Consider the following 22,652-nt stretch of genomic DNA (forward strand, 5'->3'; position numbering starts at 1 on the left):
CATGGTTAACAGAAGAGAAACGATGATGCCAAGCACCAGCCTCCTTTTAAAGTGTCCAGTGGTGTCATTCTTACTTAATCATGACAGATTGATCTCCAGCCCTGTCCTCATCAACACCCACACCTGTGTTAATGGAGCAATCACTGAAACGATGTTAGCTGGTCCTTTTAATGCAGGGCTGCAGTGAAGTTGAAATGTGTTTTGGGGGATAAAGTTCATTTTCTAGGCAAATATTGACTTTGCAATTAATTGCTGTTAAGCTGATCACTCTTTATAACATTCTGGAGTAAATGCAAATTGCCATTATAAAAACTGAAGCAGTAGACTTTGTAAAAATTAATATTTGTATCATTCTCAAAACCTTTGGCCATGACTATACAGGAGGCAAAAAGGCCTTTCTCAGATCTTCACCATCAAGTAGTGTTAATCCTGTGGTAAGGATGTCATCTGCAGTGACAAAACCTGTTTATAAAACATCTTAAGAATTAAAAGAGCACAAATGTTTTCTTAAACAGCACAAACCAGCTCAAAGGAACGAGACCTTTTTGTTGCGATTTGGATGTTGATGGGGGGCTGAGAGACATCACAGGCAATAAAATGTAATATTTAATTTCTTAAAAACGGCACAAATGATGATCTCTACGACACAAACCAGCACAAACGAACAGTATTTCATTTCAAACATTTTATTCCACTTCTGACCACATGGGGGGCCAGCTTCATGGAAGTTGTCAAAGGTTCTGACTCTGTAAGTTTATCCAGAACAAAACATTTCACACCAAACCGCTCTGAACCGCACTGTTTACATCTCAACCAGTTAATAAAAAGATCAGCAGGCTTCTCCTTTAACTTGTCACTAGATGGCACTGCTGTTCTTTGTTTGTTTTTACTGTCAGTGTAAAAACTTATGCATATTTTAAGTATTAACATTTTTAAAATGTGTTGTGTACATTATGACTTATGGTCTCATACAATCAGAAAGGCAAGTAAACACAATATTAATGCAGGCAACAAGGAAAACTACTCCTTAAACGTACCTTTATAGAAGACATTAAACATATTCATTACAAATTTTTCCCACTTTTGCAGAGCTGTGAAGTCAGAAATGCCGAGTGAACTTTAATATCGAAAAACCTTTAATATTTCATTCGTCTCATATTGAGTGTGGTTTTTTTGGAGGTTTTATAATCTGAATTTTGGGCCTAGTCCAATTTCAGCTATGTTATTAATGCAGTTCATTACTTTTACTCATAGACTTTTTTATTAATTTCATTAATCCAGCCAAATTCATGAAAAAAAAACAATCCGAACATTGTCCATCCGCCAAAAATCTGTGGGAAACTGGCCAATCTGGCAACACTGGTGCTTTTCAGAAGTAACCAAGTTCAAGTTCAAGTCCACAGGGCAATTTATTGGCAGCAGAAGCAGATATTAAATCATTAAAACACACATATAAGACTGATGGTGACTAAACTGTGCAGCAAACTGAAAAAGAAACATATTACACTAACCCTTTAGGCGGTCTAATATCCGAAGGAATAAAATAATGTTTGTATTTGTTTGTCTTCATTACGGGAGGTCTGTTATCGGATGATGCAGGGAATGATGACAATCTGAAAGAACACTGTAAGCCTTACATGTGGCTCACTGTCATAAAGTTCAGACAGTGTCGTCTGATTTACTTCTATTATAATACTGGCTTGGTCAATAATAACCAATAAATCATCAATATAAAAATCAGCCTTATTATTGTTGGCCCTTTTTGCACAATGTGAGCTTCACTCTCCATCTCGATACCCTTAAAGAGGAATTCCACCATTTATTTCCAAAATCTGTCCATAATTAAGATGTAAACCGAGCAGTTCAGAGTGGTTTGGGTTCTAGAGAAACTGACCGGGTCAGAGCTGCTCACAGTGGTAGTGATGGGAACCAGACGTCCCTCTAAAAGCTCCTCACAGTGGTGGTGATGGGAACCAGACGTCCCTCTAAAAGCTCCTACAGAAAGTTCCTACATGAGCTGGTTCTGAATTCACTGCCTGATGACTGAGACACTGTTTTATGAGAGTTTAGAGAACTTCAACTCCATTCATGGTGGAGGGAGACATGCAGGGCGCTGTGCGGCAAAATAGTCCCCAAAGAAAACTCATTATTCCAGATTTTCCACTATTTTCCATCACGGACATTCCATATAAGCTCAGAAGACTCGTGTAGGTTCACCGGTGGTTCTGGATGGTAAATAAAGTGTCTATATCTGTGTTGTAGTCATGGCGACGCCTGGTTCCCATCACCACCACTGTAAAGACGTCTGACCCGTTTCACACCAAACCCCCTGAATTCATGTCTCAGATTTTGAAAAACCATTTGAAGTTCCACCACAGGACTCTGACCTGTTTCACGCTTAACCAGGAGGCTTACAATAACAGTGTCCTTTGCAAATTTCACAATATGCCTGCTTTGCAATCAGTTGCGTCAGTCGGCTGCGTGTAAAATACACAGCGGAGCTGAAAGTACACAGACCTGTGGTGAACCAGTGGATGAGGCTAATTGCTTCGTCATTCGTCCACACCTTCTGATTCTCTCTCTACTAGAACATCTTATAATCCATCCCACAATATGATGATCCAAAACAAAATAATGATGTGAAAGACATGGTTACTTCTGAATGGCTCCGGTGTTGCCAGGTTGGGTGTTTTCCTGCAAAAAGAATGGGTTTTTGGCAAGACGACAACATTTCCGTTAGCTTGCTGTCCAAACCAAAAAAGTTTTTTTGCTACAACATTTTCCTCATTAAACATTCATGGTTCTACATAGAACCATTTTCTGCTAAAGAACCTTTGAAGCACCATCTGTTTTGAGAATGTTGCAAGAACAGATTGTATACAGAACCACACACAACATGTTCTCCATCAGTGTGAAAAACCATTTCACCATAAGTGTGCAAATGGTTCATTGAGTGTTTGTGGTTCTATATAGAACCATTTTTGTTACTAGGGAACCTCTGAAGAGACGTCTTTTTTAAAAGTGTAGTTCCAGCTCAGCTGTCAAGGGATGGATTCTTCTCAAAATCAGTGAAAGTTCATGCAACAATAAAAATCTGTTTTTTTTATATTCAGTTTATTACGATCCAAACCAAAATAATGATGCGATTGACACGGTTACTTGTGAATGGCTCCAGGGTTGCCAGATTGGACATTTTTCTTCCAAGCAGGATTGATTTTTGGACAGGTGGACAAAGCTCCGGAAACATCCAGGTGCTAAGGCACCATATATAGCCAAGTAGCAGCTGCATCTCCATCGCCTTAGTAAAGAAAATGGCTCTACATAGAACCGTGAACACTCAAAGGGCCTTTTGCATGATTAAAGGGTTCTTTGCATCATAAAGGTTTTCTTCAGATTGACAGAGAATGCACTGTGTGTGGCTCTATAGAGAACCTTTTAGAGAAGGGTTCTTCTACTGTTACAAGCATGACATCACAATAGTAGAACACTTTAAAAAGTTCTATATAGAACCATCTACTACACATTCTCCATCAACCTGAAGCGTTCTATACAGCACTCAAAAGGGTTCTTCTATTGTTCTAAGCTTGACATCGTTACAATAGAACGCTTTTGTGTACTATATAGAACCATTATCAAAAAGGTTCTATATGGAACCATCTACTAAACACTCTCCATCAATCTGAAGAATGCTTTAATCATGCAAAGGGTTCTTTGAGTGAACTTTTTTGATAATGGTTCTATATAGCACCCAAAGGGTTCTTCTATTGTTACAACCTTTTGGATGCTATATAGAATCATTTTTCAAAAGGTTCTATATAGAACCATCTACAGCACATTCTCCATCCATCTGGAGAACCCTTTCAGGATGCAAAGAACCCTTTAATCAAAGTTTTTTTAAGCGTTCGTGGTTCTATATAAGAGAAGCCTTGAAGTGCTGTCTGAATGTACCTTTTCAAAAAGGTTCTATATAGAACCATACACAATAATCCATCCATCTGAAGAACCATTTTACCGTAAGTGCGCAAATGGTTCTTTGTGTTTTTCTGGTTCTGTTGCCTTTACTAAAGAACATTTAAAGAACCATTTTAACCTTTCTTAAAAGTGTAGCTCCAGCTCAGCCACCGAGGGGCAAATCCTTCTCAAAATCAATGAAATTTCATGCAAGTGGTTCTCTGAGTGTTTGTGGTTCTATAAAGAACCACTTTTTTTTACTAAAGAATCCTTGAAGAACCATCATTATTAGGTGTGCAGGATATTTGACTGTGGGAATTGGACCTACTGTTGCCGGCTTACTGGGTGACCATTGAAAAATCATACAAAAGATTGGGCCTAACTGTTGAGCTCAGTACATAAAGGGGAATTCCACAGATTTTTCAAAATTTCCGCTACTGGAAACACATTTGATTCTGGTTCTTCTCTATTTTTATCATTGCACTGTCATCGTAGTGCAGGGAGCACTCAAGGCAGCCTGCTCATGCAGCAAATATGAGAACGTGTTTCTTCACGTTTCTAACCAATCAGGTTTCCTCCAAACATCTCCTTCAGCTTCACCTCAACACCGTGCTGTGTAAAAGCTCAGAACACCTCCCGACTGTGTCCGTTAAATTAATCAGGTGTTAATTTAATGCAGTAACACAGACTGAGGCGTCTGTCACCGTGAGATACCACAGTGTTTCAAATGTGAATGTAAACTCTTAAAAACAGACGGTTCTTCAAGGGTTCTTTAGTAAAGTATGGCTTTATATACACTCATGACCATGCAAAGAACCACTATACTTCTATATAGAACCGTTTTCGTTACTTCCAGTTTAGCTACCATGGGACAAGTTCTGCTCAAAATCAGTGGAAATTGCAGCAGTAAAGGTCTGACTGCTTTCATACAGGCTTAAGATTAAAATGAGCTTGTGAAGGTAAACGCTGAAGGTGTGGAACCAAAAACACGGCAGATTAAATTGAACGAAAGAGCAGCCAGAGTTAAAACAACACATCCGTGTGTACATGTTTATTATACATAAACAGCTCACTCATACAACATCTCTAAAGCAGAGGTTCTCCATCCCAGCTACAGCACACAGAATCAACTTCAGGATCAGTTTCAGTCAGCATCACCATCTTCACCATCATCACCATCATCATCACGACCTTCATGAGCCAAGTTCAGTGTGGCACATCAAAAAATGACAAAACTGCGACTGAGAACCGCCGCTCTAAACCAAAGTTCAGTCTTAAGTGTTACATGTTGTTATGTTGTTATTACACCAGCATTACAATAACACAGAAGCAAAAATCAGATGGTTTTTACATTTACACCCATCAGGCGTGACATTATGCCCTGTTTCTGCGCTCACTGTCCACTTAATCAGCTCCACTGACCGTATAGCTGGACTCTGTAGTTCTACAGTTACAGACTGTAGTCCATCTGTTTCTCTGATACTCTGTTACCCTGTTCTTCAGTGGTCAGGACCCCCATGGACCCTCACAGAGCAGGTACTATTTGGGTGGTGGGTCATTCTCAGCTCTGCAGTAACACTGACGTGGTGGTGGTGTGTTAGTGTGTGTTGCGCTGGTACGAGTGGATCAGACAAAGCAGTGCTGCCGCAGTCCACCAACCAAAAATATCCAGCTGACAGCGTCCTGTGGGCAGCGTCCTGTGGGCAGCGTCCTGTGACCACTGATGAAGGACTAGAGGACGACCAGCACAAACTGTGCAGCAGCAGATGAGCTGTCGTCTCTGACTTTACATCTACAAGGTGGACCGACAAGGTAGGAGTGTCTAATAGAGTGGACAGTGAGTGGACACAGTGTTTAAAAACTCCAGCAGCACTGCTGTGTCTGATCCACTCAGACCAGCACAACACACACTAACACACCACCACCACGTCAGTGTTACTGCAGTGCTGCTTTAATCTGCTTTAATACTGTATTTGTTTTAATAAGGAATGCATCATCATGTAAAAAACCAGCAGGATGTTTTAAACAGCCAATAGAAAAGCAAATATCTGCAATTACGGAAAAAGAAAAATTCAGTTTTCAAGTGAACTGAGGAATGTAGTGCATAATGATGATGTTCATCAGAAGATGTTAAACAATTTCTGGCACTTTTAGAAGAGCATTTTTGTAGTCTTCAGATGCTGTACAGATGCCCCCCCCCCCAAACAGATGGATGGATGGATGGATGGATGAAAGAAATAATGCAATGAAGACAAATGAATGGATGTCATGTGGAAAACAGCCACACTATTATTCTACGGCGTTGTTGAACGTCATTTACAAGATAAGACACGTGTGTAATGGCCTACAGTTCTGCTTCTAAAAATGTATTAAAAGCTCCAGAGAAAACGAGGCTCCTAACAACCACCTGGAAGAGCTGGTCGACCCCAAAACTGGCCCCATCAGATAAACAGCACTGAAACAGGTGTTTCTGTCCATCCTTCCACTGTGAGGAGACCACTCAGCGCTGTGGGTCTGAAAGGATGTGTAGCTGATCAAGAAGAACCTCACTGAGAAAAGGAGATGGATACATCAAACAAAGCAGCTGGACGATGGACTGACCGCCCCAGAGTCCAGACCTCAGCACCACTGAATTGGTCATCAACCAGCTTCTCAGACTGAGCTTTGGAGGCGTGTCTGCAGGTTCTTTGAGGAGCTGAAAGTGAGGCTCCTGAGAAGAACGGAAGCTGGAATGAAGGGAGGGACTCACTGACTGACCAGCTGACCAGCTGAAATTGAAAAACGAACAACTTACAGAAAAGTCGTTTTGACTGGAAATCTATTGCTCAGTGCTGTATTTTAGTCCTACATATAGACACTATCACAAAAAACGATCTCCACATCCGGACGGACTGGACGACTGTCTTAAAGGAGGTAGAGGAACTGGTTTGGCAAAAACTCCCAGATAAAGCTCTGTCTGGCAGTGCATTCCCTGTCATTATGCAACTCACAGTCAACATCAAGTGTTAAGTCATATTAAAGTCACAGAGATGGAAAAAAATCATTAAATAATCAAAAAATAGCATTGATCTCAATGAGAGCCGAGCAATGAGGAAACTTCATCTAAATCCATGACTGGCCAAAGTATGTCTACAAAGCACACCTTCACTGAAGCACATGAGACTCCCCATCGTTCCGATACCTCTATCCGTGAGATCTCTTTCAGTACCTGAGCAGGTAAAGCCTCCAGGTGTGCCCACACTGCAGCCAGCTAGCCACAGTTATGCTTTTCAAGCTTTTCTCCTTTTGAGCGAGGGAGAGTGAACTGCACTACGTTCTGGATTCTGGACTCCACAGAGCTACCCTCTTAAAAACAATGGTTCTTCAAGGGTTCTTTAGTAATGAAAAAGGTTCTATATTGAGCCATGGACACTCAAAGAACTCTTTGCATGATTAAAGGGTTCTTTGCATTGTGAAATGGCTCCTCAGATTGATGGAGAATGTGTTGTAGATGGTTCTATATAGCACCAAATGGGTTCTGCTGTTGTTATGATGTCAAGCTTGTACCAACAGAAGAACCCTTTCTGGTGTCAATAGAACCCTTTTCAACAAGTTGCTATATAGAACTATCTACAACATGTTCTCCATCAATCTGAACTCTTTCATGATGCAAAGAACCCTTTAATCATGCAATGGGTTCTTTAAGTGTTCTTGGTTGTTTACAGAACCATTTTCTTTACTAAAGAACCCTTGAAGAACCATCGTTTTTGAGTGTGTAGCTGTATGTCCCTCTGAACTTAATGATGAGAAGCGATATTTGTGAGCATTGGAGAAAAACTGAATTCAAACAATTTTCCCCTCAGCCAAGATTACAAGGCAAATATTGCTAACACTAGAAGTCAATAGTCACCCAAATGTTTTCCAACCCCAAAACCTCTCTTTAAGATTAAGAGACCCGGGGAGCAGTTGAGGGTTAGGTGTCTTGCTCAAGGACACCTCAGTCACATACTGTTGGCTTGGGGATCGAACCGGTGACCCTCCAGTCACAAGGCTGGTTCCCCAACCTCCAGCCCACTCAGTCTGCACACAGCTCCTCATTAAGGTCACACAGACTGGTAGATGTGGTTTAGGACCCTTTCTGACTTCATTTGCAGCTGCAGGAAGCCACTTAAGACGTAAGGTGGTATGCCGAATGCTGCGTTTACGTCACGCAGGCATATAGATGTCACGAATTACGTTCGGCATTTCTGCTGTTCCTGTTTATAAATAACCATAATCTAAAATTATAATCTATCGTCTATATGCCTGCGTAACATATGCATGTAAAAAGGGAGTTGGATTCTGCAGGTGACTCAGAAATCAACACCACACCTGCTGTTTAAAGCCTTTTCACGTTTTTTCCCCCAATTTTCTCCCCAATACCACCAGTGCTAGGAGGGCGAAGGCTACCACAGGCTTCCTCTGAGACCTGCGAAGCACCACCGCATCTTTTCGAACTGCCACTAACACTGAGGCATCGGACAGCTGGAGGAAAGCACCAACTGTCGATTCTGTTACAACAGCGAACAGCTGGGTAGCATTGCGCTGGGTGATGGAAGGAGACGGGGGGCCATCCTACCCACCAAGGACAACGGACAACAAACGGAAAGAGGAATCACCAGGGATCGAACATGCAATCACCTGATGACAGGGTCAACGCTTCGATGGTTGGGCCCCTCAGTTAAAGGGAAATATACCGAGAAGATTTGGGTGACTATTGACTTCTGGTGTTTGTCAGCAGTGTTAGATTTCTAACTCCAGTGATGAACTAAAACAACAAAATCTGTGCCTTGGCTGGTCGATTATATCTGGGATAGCTGGAAAACTGGACAAAATAAAAAAACAACAGTGCAAAAGTCAGAATCAATCAAACTGGACCCTCATAAACATCCCGACATTCCCTTTCCAGAGTTCTCTCTCTAAACAATCCAATGTCCTTCAGCTGTCCTCACATTTCAGGTTTTCAGGTAAACGTTTGGGAATGGCAAAACAGAAAAGGTGCAAACTGTGTTAAAACCTGAGGCTCAAAGTGCGAACAGTGATGTAAGATAAGGTTCCCTGCATGTAAACTAGAATTCAAAAGTTTGGAGTCAGTTTTCAGCTCGTTTGTAGGCAGCAGTGAATAAAAACGGAGGAATATTAAACGTGTCCTGAGAGATAAACAGAGCTATCGATGATTCTTAAAGGACAAAGAAAGCTGTAGGACATCACATCAAGAAGGAAGAATGTTTGAAATTACTGTAAACAGATCAACACAGTACATTATTTATTATTTAATAACAAAAAACGATATATATTAAACAAAACATTAACAGACCTATTAGTAAGGTGTTTATCTTACAGTACATCTACACTGCACAAGTTATTGTTGAATAAAATAACAGCAACTGACCAGTGATTCCAAACTTGTGAACGCTAGTGTGTCTACTCTACTCGTGAGGATGTGAGAGGTAAAGACGGACAGCTCGCTTATTCAGAGATGGTAGTCAAATATGAACCCTCCTGCAGGTGGATCTAGACTAGGGGTCAGCAGTTAAAGTGGAAATTTTTTTCTACATTTCTGCATAATTAAGTGGTTTAAATGTAAACAGAGGCGTTCAGAGCGGTTTGGTGTGAAACGCTCAGTTCTAGATAAACTTACCGAGTCAGAACCGTTCCCAGTGGTGGTGATGGGAACCAGACGTCCCTCTAAAAGCTCCTCAGAAAGTTCCTACAAGAGCTGGTTCTGAATTCACTGCCTGATGACTGAGACGCTGTTTTATGAGAGTTTAGAGAACTTCAACTCCATTCATGGTGGAGGGAGACATGCAGGGCGCTGTGCGGCAAAATAGTCCCCAAAGAAAACTCGTTATTCCAGATTTTCCACTGTTTTCCATCATCAACATTCCATATAAGCTCAGAAGACTCATGTAGGTTCTCTGGTGGTTCTGGATGGTAAATAAAGTGTCTATATCTGTGTTGTAGTCATGGCGACGTCTGGTTCCCATCACCACCACTGTAAAGACGTCTGAACCTCTGTTCACACCTTAATGCCTGCAGAAATCGTTAAAAGTAGTGGAGCGCTCTTTTAAGTGCTATACATTTTTTAAGTGCTTTTACACTCAGTTTGCTTGTTTTGACACCAAAATAACAGAAAATGTAATCATTTCTCCCCCCGGCAAGCAGTACTGTGCGTATGACTTTCCACCTAAGAAATCCTAAGAAAATATCTCCTGTTCCACTTATGAACACAAATGTGGTGAAAAGCAAAGTTTCATGTCTTCACTTTCAACAGAACTTCATTTTTTTTCAATGAGCCGCGAGGGAGAAATAATTTAGTAACTGTTGTCGTGGTTACGTCACAATTAGGCAGTGCTCACAGGCCCTAGATCAGACAGCAGCCTTCTATGAGGTCATTTTTTGGGAATATCTATTTATACTGTTAAACTAACTTAGTGTGAATCACTAGAAGGCCCAATCCCATTTCAGCCCTCTTCCCTACCACTTAGCAGGACCGTTTTGCACGCTCTCGTCTAGGTGTAGGGGGTCCCGAGTCTTGTTGAGATAGACTGGTAGGGCAAAGTGTTGGGGCTACATGACCCTCCAAACAGAGGTTTTCAGAGGGACAATTCAAATAGCGTTTGAGAATGAAGGAAATTGGCAAGTTGGCTGAACATGAGACTAAAGAAACCCACAAACGTGAGAATTTTCTCTGTTTAAAAGATTTCTGAGTTCTTTTTTTGAGGGTCTCATTTCAGAGGGAAGATTTCAACCACTGCCCTGTAACTCTGTAAGGGGGCAACGCTCAAAATCAAGGGGTAGAGGTAAAAAGAAGAGATGGGATTCAGCCTAAATCCACAGGTTAACTAAATGTTATTTGCCGACAACCTTCTAGATCCACACTACTGCCCCCTACTGGCCAATCCACCCTTATTCGGCTTTAACATCCTTGCTCTTCTCCTTCTTCAGGTAGGACTGATAGAAGAACAAGGCGAAAAGCACCAGGTAGCTGAGGTACATGAGTGAGCCCGACACAATGTTGTTCATGTTGGAGGCACAGTGGACGTCATGGTGCCAGTAGTAAACCAATGCCAGGACGGTCAGGCCCATGGCCATCTGTAGGATCTGCAGGGCTGTGATGATCATGGCACAGGGCTTGGGCAGTCGCAGGCCAGCTGCTTTGGCAGTGTAGTAGCTGTACATCAGTGCATGGACCGTGTAATTCATGGTCATAAACCAGCCACCTCCGGCCACCCGGTCCTTGTAGGAGTACCAGGTGTACAGCAACACCGTGATGTGGTGGTACCAGTGCAGGAAGATCAGACGCTGCTTGCGGAGAACGATGAAGACCGTGTCACCTGAGACCACAGGAGAAACGAAGATTAGGTGCAGTGGTAGCCAGTCTACATACAAACATCAGTAAGGTGAGCAGGATAAACAGGATCAAGTTTAAAGGAATGTTTGGTGCTTCTTCAGTTTGGCACCTAAGCAACGAGGCTCATGTAGCTTGGAATGTAAGCTTTTACCCTGTGAATCAGCGTCATACTAACTGCATGCCAAAATCATCACACCCTCGCCTCAAACCGTTTGGTGGGGCTCTGTAATCTCTATCAGACTTGAAATCTGACACTGTACGGCTGTTACCTCCAGGCCTGGATTAAAGTCCATCACATAGCTAAAAATAACTGCAGCAGATTCTTGAAACCTGAATTTTACTCAAACTTTTGTCCAACGCGTCGCCTCGGTTTTTTGTAGGTCTACAGAGGGAACAATAAACAACAGTGATACTTAGAGGTGTAATGATACGCAAAATTCACTAGGGGTGCAACAGTTACTTGACTTAGTCGACTAAAATCGACGATCTAATTGGTAATTAATAGTCGAGTAATTGGCGGAGTCGTTATGCATCTTTCCTGCGCTCAACAGGAACGATTTTGACATTGGAGAGTTAAGAAAGCCGCGACGGCAGCCTCAAGAACAAAAACTGTGCGAGCGTTTCACTCTAAACCGACATTAAATAATCAATACCAACACTAATACCAACCTGCGCCAACATTACCTCCGACTGTGCCCGCTATCCCCCCAGATGAGGGATTAGTGAATGAAGCGTGTTTTGCTCTGGTTGTATGTTGTGCTATCTGGTTTATTTGTGGCACACCGGTTAAAGTAATAGGAAAGGATTTTAACTGGTGTATCAGGCACCACTAGTGCCACCAGGCCTGTCACAATCATTCGCAATTTGTGTGAGAAAGTGTGTTTGCCAGCAGTTTGGTGCATCAGCTAGACAATACTATTAGTGTTAGCTACCTGGTAAACACAGCTAAGGATGCAAGAGCATCCCTTGACCACTTTAATATGAACAGGAAAAGACAATTATAGAGTTAAATGCAATTATTTATACAATAATCATCAGCTACAACTTTGGCTTTATTGCAATGAGCTTTTTTTTTTACTACTGCTTCTCTCAGTTGAGAACTAATCCAGCAACTCTGATACGTTGCTTACTTCAGTTAAGGCCCACCGGCGTACACGTGGCCCACTCTGTAACACATATGTGTAAAAACTGGTTCGTGGCTTGAATTTAAGTGCCAGTGTCATCCTAAACATTACTGCTGTCGGAAGAAACCCTCGTATCTCCAAAACGGCAACTTTACAGGAGAAGGAAATACCTACTTTATTTTCAATGTTAATCAATGGAACCAGAATTTTTTCCAAGTCATTTTGGGTCATTTCTTTTGGTCCATTCATCATGAAATTTACACACAATAAAAAGAGAAACACGTACTTTCAAATGATGTAAAACACTGAAAAATGTCAAAAATGGAGATACGAGGTTTTGTCCCGACTGCAGACATATGCTGTGTTCTACTGATACTTAGTGATTTTCCCAATCTTCCAGGCTCTTGGTTCCTCTCTTACTGCCAAGATCCAGCATTTTGAGCTGATCTTTCCTCTAATTCACAGCAGATGAGAACTCTGACACTGGCATTTAGTGAAAATGTGATACTGATCTCTCACTCATGAATCCCAGCAGTAATCCTCTTAGTCTCACACACCTGCCACAGTGCTCTTGTCATACAATCAGTACAATAACCCTCAAAAAAAATTCATTGTTTGTAGAGAAACTTCCCCCAAACAATACAGGGTGATTAATCCGATTTCAAAATGATTGATTTCTCTTGTAAATCATTACAGATCAGTTCAGTGTAAACGGTTTAAATTAACATAAATTTTATTATTAAGATTAAGTGACCTTAATTTCCCAACGGGGAAATTTCACCTCCGCATTTAACCCATCCGTGACGTGAAACACCACATACACTCTAGTGAGCACACACACTCACTAGCTCACCTGCCCGGAGCGGTGGGCAGCCCTATCCGCAGCGCCCGGGGAGCAGTTGGGGGTTAGGTGTCTTGCTCAAGGACACCTCAGTCATGTGCTGTCGGTTCTGGGGATCGAACCGGCGACCTTCCGGTCACAAGGCTGGTTCCCTAACCTCCAGCCCACGACTGCCCCAGGTCTATTATGTAATTGTACAAGGTCCCAGTCTGAACCTCCTCCAGCTGTACGGACGACATCAACACCACAGTGAAACTCATCCCAGACTGGACTGAGCGTGTCGGGCGTCGCTGCTCTTTCAGTGGGACATCGGAGATCATCCAGTAATATCGGGAGGGACACAAGAATCCGTAACGTCATGTGGCGTGAGATCTGGTGATACTGGTGACTTTTTTCTTAGAACTGTTGGAGGTTCACTGCCATAGTGCCAGTCAGAAACTCTAACCCCCTCTTTCAGTTGGATTGGGATTGGTTCCTAGGCGCCTCACGGTTGTAAAAATATGACCATATAAAATCAGACCAATCTTTTTTAATCACCCTGCATTTTGGACAAATTTCTATCGGTACGCGAGCGTAATGAGCTGGCAGGCAGAGCAGGCGAGGAGAAAGGATGCATATTGCAAGTGATCTTTAAAGAGGTCCAGCTAAACAGGAGACACAGAGAGCACCGAAGGCCCAGAGGAATCCCCAGGGCAAAAGAAACCAAGGAAAACATTTTAACTAGAGATTAGAGCTTCCAGTGTTTTCAGAGGAGACTTGCTTTCAGTTTTGCTTCCATCTCTGAGAGAGAGGAGAACATCAAGCTGCTTCAGATCTGAAAACATCCACAGGTGTTTCTGTCCATCCTTCCACTGTGAGAAGACCACTCATCACTGTGGGTCTGAAAGGATGTGTAGCTGATCAAGAAGAACCTCACTGAGAAAAGGAGACGGACACATCAAACAAAGGTTCAGACTGCAAATCTGGTTTTTGGCATATCTGCGTTGATTTGAGTCTGGACAACAAAAATACACATTAGGAGGTGGTTTGAAATGTGATTCCTATCAGATCTTTACAGTTGCGTCTCTCAGTCTGGCTGCTCTGGCAGCGCAAATCGGATTTCAAAGTGTCTTTTGCGTCACTTGAACCACGTCAAACAACTGATTTCAAATACAGAGTGACGGAAGAGCTGGGAGTCAAGAGGAGCTGCAAAGGTTCATGATTATGAAGAGAGTTCTGAAGAATCTGTAGGATGATATACCACGCCGTTACCATGGCAGCCCATGCAGACCGATTGGTCATGTCTGGACACACAAATCCGATCTGATCAAACACAAATAAGAGAGCGGACAGACATTCTGAAAACATCTGATTTGAGAAACAAATCCTATTTGCCTTCAGTCCGAACACAGCCTAATAAGCTGCTGGTGTTCTCAGAACAATGGACTGACCACCCAACAGTCCAGACCTCAGCACCACTGAATGGGTTTGATCACTTCAGAAAATCAACCAGCTTCTCAGACTGAGCTTTGGAGGCATGTCTGCAGGTTCTCTGAGGAGCTGAAAGTGAGACTCCTGAAAGAATGGAAGCTGGAATGAAGGGAGAGAATCACTGACACTAAAAAAATGAACGACTCTTTTGGCTGGAAAACAGGTGGTCTCTGATTTCTGTACCGTCCTGTATGTGTGGAAGCTTACCGAGTTCAGGTGCCTTGCTGAGGGTGAAGGCGCATGCCCAGAACTTGCTGACGGGTGCGCTGTAGAAGTCGGTGTCACACACGGTCTGCCGGAAGCCACTGGAGCTGAAAGTGTGCAGCATGTAGGATCCAGTACGGATGGCTCCGAAAATACTGAGGAACAAACACAAGCAACATTAAGAAAAAAGAGAAATAGCTTTAAAGCACTTTGATATTAAACGTATTTAAGTCCCCTTTGTAGGATTTCCAGTGCTCTTTAGAGCTGCAATCCTAACCAGTCAGCGTGCAGAGCCTGATATTCGACTCAAAACATGTTAAAGCGACAAAATAAAGGTGGAGCAAACTCAAAATCCAGCTGCAGCACACTAGAACCTGCTCTAGGGAAACTCCACTCTGCAGTCTGCCCTGCAGTCACAACTGCTCAGTTACACGGCCATGAATTACATTTACTCTCTCACCTCTACCTAAAGAGGAATTCCAATCATTTTTTAAAATTACAGCATAATTAAATTACTAGGACGAAAACTAGATCATATTTCCATACGTATTCACTCCCCCATCCAAACCACTGAATCCAGGTGTTCCAGTCACTTCCATGGCCACAGGTGTGTAAAGCCGAGCCCCTCGGCCTGCAGACTGCTTCTACAGACATTAGTGAAAGAATGGGTCGCTCTCAGGAGCTCAGTGAATTCCAGCGTGGTGCCGTGATCGGACGCCACCTGTGCAGCAAGTCCAGTCGTGAAATTTCCTCACTACTAAATATTCCACAGTCCACTGTCAGTGGGATTATAACAAAGTGGAAGCGACTGGGAACGACAGCAGCTCAGCCACGAAGTGGTCGGCCACATAAAATGACAGAGCGGTCAGCGGATGCTGAGGGGCATAGAGTGCAGAGGTCACCGACTTTCTGCAGAGTCCATCACTACAGACCTCCAAACTTCATGTGGCCTTCAGATCAGCTCAAGAAAACTGTCCACTCACTGTCCACCCTGTAGCTCATCTTTTGTTGTACAGTATGAGCTAATCATTTTCTAGTTTGTGTTGGTCGTCCTCTAGTCCTTCATCAGTGGTCACAGGACGCTGCCGGCTGGATATTTTTGGTGATCCACTGATCCACTCAGACCAGCACAACACACTAACACACCACCACCACGTCAGTGTTACTGCAGTGCTGAGAATGACCCACCACCCAAACAGTACCTGCTCTGTGAGGGTCCATGGGGGTCCTGACCACTGAAGAACAGGGTAACAGAGTATCAGAGAAACAGATGGACTACAGTCTGTAACTGTAGAACTACAGAGTGCAGCTATACAGTAAGTGGAGCTGATAAGATGAACAATGAGTGTAGAAACAAGGTCATTATATATATATATATATATATATATATATATATGCCTTGGTGTGTCTGTATGTATATACAGACACATAACTTCATAAGAAGTTCATAAGAATGTTCTTAAATGCAATTCTTGAAAGAAATTAAGAATATTATCTTAAGATAATCTTAAGTATTTCCTTAAGATCTTCATTGTTTTCTTATGTCAGCTACGTTGCATTTTACCACAAACGACATGAGATGCATTTTGAATTTGTACTAACGGTTATTTCCGCTGTTTAGTTTAATCTGCTCAGAGGAGCAACATGAAGGAAAAACATCGAACCAAGTGTTGAAAACAACGTAGAAAAATCTCTGGGATTCATTAAAGACTGAGGTTAAGGTGTGGTTTAACTGTCCTGTACAGGTGAATTCCTGGAGTTTCGCAACGATCAGTCAAAGGTACTGTGGTCGCCTTTACCCTGATGAGGGTAGGTAGAGGCAGAGGTAGACAGAGACAGATAAGGGACGACAGAGGTACAGACAAGCTTCTACAAAAAAACACGAGATTTCATCTTTTGATTTTTACAGTTCTCATATATTCATTGAAATGCAGCAAATGTGCTCATTTTAAACATTTACTGATGTTTAGTGTACGACTAAACACTGAGCTACAAATACCATGTACCTGGACGGCTGGCGCTCAGCTGTTTTCCATAAACTTAACATAACGTCAAGTAAATTATACAAACAATTTAAAGCAAATAATGTTTTTCAGGACACAGTGTTTGTCATATACACGCTGCTTAAACATTCAGCCACCCTAATTTAAAGCGTGTAGGGTGTAGAGTCGCTACGCTTGACACATTAAAAAAACTATTTACAGATACTTTTAGGCTTTAGAGGGCGGAGCTGAGCGGCGTGTGTTTATTTGATGGTCGTTAATGACGTCTTTAGAGGGCGGAGCTGAGCAGCGTTTGTTTATTTGATGGTCGTTAATGACGTCTTTAGAGGGCGGAGCTGAGCGGCGTTTGTTTATTTGATGGTCGTTAATGACGTCTTTAGAGGGCGGAGCTGAGCGGCGTTTGTTTATTTGATGGTCGTTAATGACGTCTTTAGAGGGCGGAGCTGAGCGGCGTTTGTTTATTTGATGGTCGTTAATGACGTCTTTAGAGGGCGGAGCTGAGCGGCGTTTGTTTATTTGATGGTCGTTAATGACGTCTTTAGAGGGCGGAGCTGAGCGGCGTTTGTTTATTTGATGGTCGTTAATGACGTCTTTAGAGGGCGGAGCTGAGCGGCGTTTGTTTATTTGATGGTCGTTAATGACGTCTTTAGAGGGCGGAGCTGAGCGGCGTTTGTTTATTTGATGGTCGTTAATGACGTCTTTAGAGGGCGGAGCTGAGCGGCGTTTGTTTATTTGATGGTTGTTAATGACGTCTTTAGAGGGCGGAGCTGAGCGGCGTTTGTTTATTTGATGGTTGTTAATGACGCCTGTAGTATCTGAGTGATACTCACCTGAATATTGCCAGACTCAGTGACCAGAGAACTAAAGGCCTTCGAAGGTCCAGCTTCTGCCGCTCTCTCATGAAATGCCGGCCAAGCAATATAACAGCGGCATACAGAGTGCTGAACACGAACGACTTCGTCCTGGAACACAAAAACAGAGATACGTTATTGTTTACTGACTAGCGTTACTGCTACTGAGAGCTGATTGGTTAGCGTTACTGCTACTGAGAGCTGATTGGTTAGCGTTACTGCTACTGAGAGCTGATTGGTTAGCGTTACTGCTACTGAGAGCTGATTGGTTAGCGTTACTGCTACTGAGAGCTGATTGGTTAGCGTTACTGCTACTGAGAGCTGATTGGTCAGCGTTACTGCTACTGAGAGCTGATTGGTTAGCGTTACTGCTACTGAGAGCTGATTGGTTAGTGTTACTGCTACTGAGAGCTGATTGGTTAGCGTTACTGCTACTGAGAGCTGATTGGTTAGCGTTACTGCTACTGAGAGCTGATTGGTTAGAGTTACTGCTACTGAGAGCTGATTGGTTAGAGTTACTGCTACTGAGAGCTGATTAGTTAGAGTTACTGCTACTGAGAGCTGATTGGTTAGAGTTACTGCTACTGAGAGCTGATTGGTTAGCGTTACTGCTACTGAGAGCTGATTGGTTAGCGTTACTGCTACTGAGAGCTGATTGGTTAGCGTTACTGCTACTGAGAGCTGATTGGTTAGCGTTACTGCTACTGAGAGCTGATTGGTTAGCGTTACTGCTACTGAGAGCTGATTGGTTAGCGTTACTGCTACTGAGAGCTGATTGGTTAGCGTTACTGCTACTGAGAGCTGATTGGTTAGCGTTACTGCTACTGAGAGCTGATTGGTCAGTGTCACTGCTACTGAGAGCTGATTGGTTAGCGTTACTGCTACTGAGAGCTGATTGGTTAGCGTTACTGCTACTGAGAGCTGATTGGTTAGCGTTACTGCTACTGAGAGCTGATTGGTTAGCGTTACTGCTACTGAGAGCTGATTGGTTAGAGTTACTGCTACTGAGAGCTGATTGGTTAGAGTTACTGCTACTGAGAGCTGATTGGTTAGAGTTACTGCTACTGAGAGCTGATTGGTTAGAGTTACTGCTACTGAGAGCTGATTGGTTAGCGTTACTGCTACTGAGAGCTGATTGGTTAGCGTTACTGCTACTGAGAGCTGATTGGTTAGCGTTACTGCTACTGAGAGCTGATTGGTTAGCGTTACTGCTACTGAGAGCTGATTGGTCAGTGTTACTGCTACTGAGAGCTGATTGGTCAGTGTTACTTTTTTATTTATTAAGGGCAAATCCATAATCAGGGTCAAGACAGTCCTGGGTCAACGAGCCAACATGGAGAGAACGAGGGACAGACATAACGAAAATGAACACTGGGAAAACACACAACGGAGGCTGGAAGAACAACGCTAAACAAAACACCACGGGAGAAAAGACCAGCAATAAATCAGGACAAACACAGGGCTTAAATACAACAGGGATAACGAGGCTTCACAAGACACACGGGTGGTACAATCAGGGGGAGGGTCTGAAAACAAGGGGGCAGAACCGGGAAGAAACAAAACAAAAGCACCAGGACAGGACTAAAAGGTAACCAGCCAATCATGACAGAGAGCGGACATGTTGCTGTTTCAGATTTACTTGGCTCTTATTAAAAGTAAAGGGACCTCCCAGACTTATAATCCACTGCTAATCTATAAATAAAAGTCTTATTAAAACATCTAAATGTGTTTTATTTTAAAATATATATACCCTGATAAACACAAACCATCGAGAATTTGAACTACACTGTGAAATGTGATATATATGGCCTACCCTTCCTTTATTTCCATTCATTCATCAAATTTACTTCAAAGTCTTGTGGATAAAGGCGGGTCTCTGCAGCCAGGTGGATGTGACAGGTGGAGCTGATTACAGTGATGTAGTCATGACCGGGACAAAGGTGAGTCACGTCAGGCACTTTATCTTTCACATTACTGTGTAAGATAAAGACGTTGCCACAGTCTACAGATGTTACTTCAGTTCACAGGGGCACTGATATGAGCCGACACCTGGTAGGCTGAGTGATGTTTGAACAGCGTCTCGTTTAACGCAGCGGATGGGTCAGTTCAGTGGGCGTCAAAGGGCCACTCTGGCAGCGCTGCTGCACATCTGGATCCAGAAGTGGAATTTTCTCTTATTTGAGGACATAACAGCCCTCGTTCCTCAGGTGATCCTGGAATGGTACAGTGCACTGGACTTTGGACGTCTCCTCTGAAAATCATTTCATCATCCTCTCATTTATTTATTTCCTCACCGTCTGTCTGTCACACACAAACACACGGCCCGAGAATACGAGCATTATTGGAAACTATTCAATAATACTTTAAAGGCTGTAACTAACCACTAATCGTGAACTAATAGCTAAATAATAGCAGTATTAATTATGTATTAATAAATGTAACATGGACCTGTAGCTACTAATGAGGAAAAGCCCACTCAGATTCATATACGCGCTGTAAAGGTACAAGTTATAGACTTTTCTGAGGACGTAAGATCATCTGTTTACATGAGAAACTAGAAAGACAAAGAAAAACGTTTTAAATAAAACAGGACTTTCCAAAACTGCACTGTAAAAAAGATTAAAAGCTCCAGAGAAAACAAGGCTCCTAACAACCACCTGGAAGACCCCAAAACTGCCCCCATCAGATAAACAGCACTGAAAGCTTTGAGAAGATCAAGGTGCTTCAGATCTGAAAACATCCACAGGTGTTTCTGTCCATCCTTCCACTGTGAGAAGACCACTCAGCGCTGTGGGTCTGAAAGGACGTGTAGCTGATCAAGAAGAACCTCACTGAGAAAAGGAGACGGACGCATCGAACAAAGAAGCTGGACCATGGACTGACCACCCCAGAGTCCAGACCTCAGCACCACTGAATGGGCTTGATCATCAACCAGCTTCTCAGACTGAACTTTGGTCCGTCTTTCAAATAATAACACATTTACTTCTATTTAGGTTTATTTGTGAAAAATTGTGGATTCTACTTTTTCCTCAGTTCCATTTCAGTCCTTCACATTTAGCTCCTGATCCTTTTTTAGTGGATTGATTCCATTCTGTTGCGTTGGTTCAGCTCCAGGACGGCTTTTCCCTCTCAAATTTTGGAGCTTTTGCGTGTAATTTAAACAGTTTTTATGTAAAAAAAAAAAAAAGAGCTCAAAATATATTTCTTTACTTTTATTGTTTTCTTTGTTTTTTACTGGAATATTACTATTACTTTATTTTCTTGTTAGCTGCATTTTTATTGGAATTTTTTATTCATACTTTTATCTTTTCATTGGTAATTTTTAATACAACCATTTCTGCTGTTTATTATCTGTGTATTATTTGTTCTCATCTGTTTTTACTTTGTACTGTGAAGCACTTCAAGCTGTGTTTTTAATGTATGGAAGCTTATTATTATTATTATTATTATTATTAATATTATTATTTTAGACCGAAATGTGAACAATGCAGTTACCTTGTTCTTATAATGTTCTTATGCTGACAGATGCTGGATGTTCTAAGAAGTTTTATTGCAGCTCTCAGTACTGTAGCACAGGGAACTGAGTACCGGCGCAGGTTCTGGACCAGATGCTCGTTCAATTAAGTTGTTTTTGATTAAGTATTATTTATCTGTACTTGGGAATTTCACTGCAGTAGTAATTTTACTGCTCTGTCAAGCACCTGAACGGTGAATTGCTATTGCATTATATACAGTGTATTACACAGACACACACCAGTGCATGTCACTGCTGTCGCAACAAAACCTCGCATCTCCACTTTTGCTGTTTTTCAGTTTTTCACATAATTTGAAAATGCCTGTTGTTCTTTACACTGTGTGTAGATTTCATGAAAACTGGACCAAAAGAAACGGCCCAAAATGACTTGGAAAGACGTCTGGTTCCATTGACGTCCATTGAAAGTGAAGTATTTTTTTTCCTTCTCCTGTAAAGTTTCCGTTTTGGAGATATGAGGTTTCATTCCAACAGCGATATGTATAAATGGATGGATAGATGGATGGATGGATGGATGGATAGATGGATAGATATATAGATACATAGATACATAGATAGATACTTTTATTGATCCCAAAGGAAATTTAGCAGCCAGTATAGGTCACACAACACAACACAGGAAAAACAATAAGGGTGAAACAATATAAAATGAAGGATAATCCTAAAAAAAACCATATATACAAATAGAAATAGACAAAAATCTATAAGATCTATAAGTTGAGATGAAAGAAGGCAGCGTCCAGCTGTGGAGTGTGTCCAGCTGTGGAGTGTCCAGCTGCGCAAGATGCGCAATGGGGGGGGGCACCAAAAGTGCAATATGTACAGTAAGGTGTCCACATGTGCAGATGGATATATTATTAAATATTAAATATGATTCAGAATGAGAGATCAGTGCTCCTCCCTCCTCTTCCCTCCTCTCTGGCCCCACCGGGTAGCAGTTAAAGAGCCTATATGTGTATTAATTATATGCATTATATGCAAACTAGGCGCAAGAACCTTTTGAAATGGTTTAATCTTTGCATTTGCCCAGGATAAGCGAGTTTACAGAGGAAGCTCTGATCCAGTTCTGTTCATCAGAAGGGCTGAGGTTTTTAGTTTTCACTCACCAGTTTTCCTGAAACCACTCAAACGCGACTTTTTCGTCAAACCTCCGCTCGAAGTCGAACGACTCCAGAAGCGTCGCGTTCATTTCTCACGTGTCTAGTTTATTCTCTCGACCCTACGGCGCGATTTCAAACCACTGCGACGCCGGAACACGCAGAACACGCAGAACAGGCGGAACACGCAGAACAGGCGCGGCTGGA

The 22,652-nt window shown here is 42.3% G+C and overlaps 1 protein-coding gene across 1 annotated transcript; it reads right to left on the minus strand.

Moving 5' to 3' along the window:
• Positions 1 to 9,870: 9,870 nt before the first annotated feature.
• LOC108443315 (elongation of very long chain fatty acids protein 6-like) lies at positions 9,871 to 22,641 on the minus strand. The gene is made up of 4 exons (XM_037544054.1): positions 22,455 to 22,641; positions 17,796 to 17,927; positions 14,966 to 15,117; positions 9,871 to 11,306 (listed from the first exon to the last, which is right to left on the minus strand). The coding sequence occupies exons 1-4, from the start codon at positions 22,535 to 22,537 to the stop codon at positions 10,879 to 10,881; spliced, it is 795 nt and encodes a 264-aa protein (XP_037399951.1). The 5' UTR covers positions 22,538 to 22,641; the 3' UTR covers positions 9,871 to 10,878.
• Positions 22,642 to 22,652: the final 11 nt, after the last annotated feature.

The sequence above is a fragment of the Pygocentrus nattereri genome, chromosome 13, assembly GCF_015220715.1.
Source record: "Pygocentrus nattereri isolate fPygNat1 chromosome 13, fPygNat1.pri, whole genome shotgun sequence".
In the NCBI taxonomy this organism is placed as follows: domain Eukaryota; kingdom Metazoa; phylum Chordata; class Actinopteri; order Characiformes; family Serrasalmidae; genus Pygocentrus; species Pygocentrus nattereri.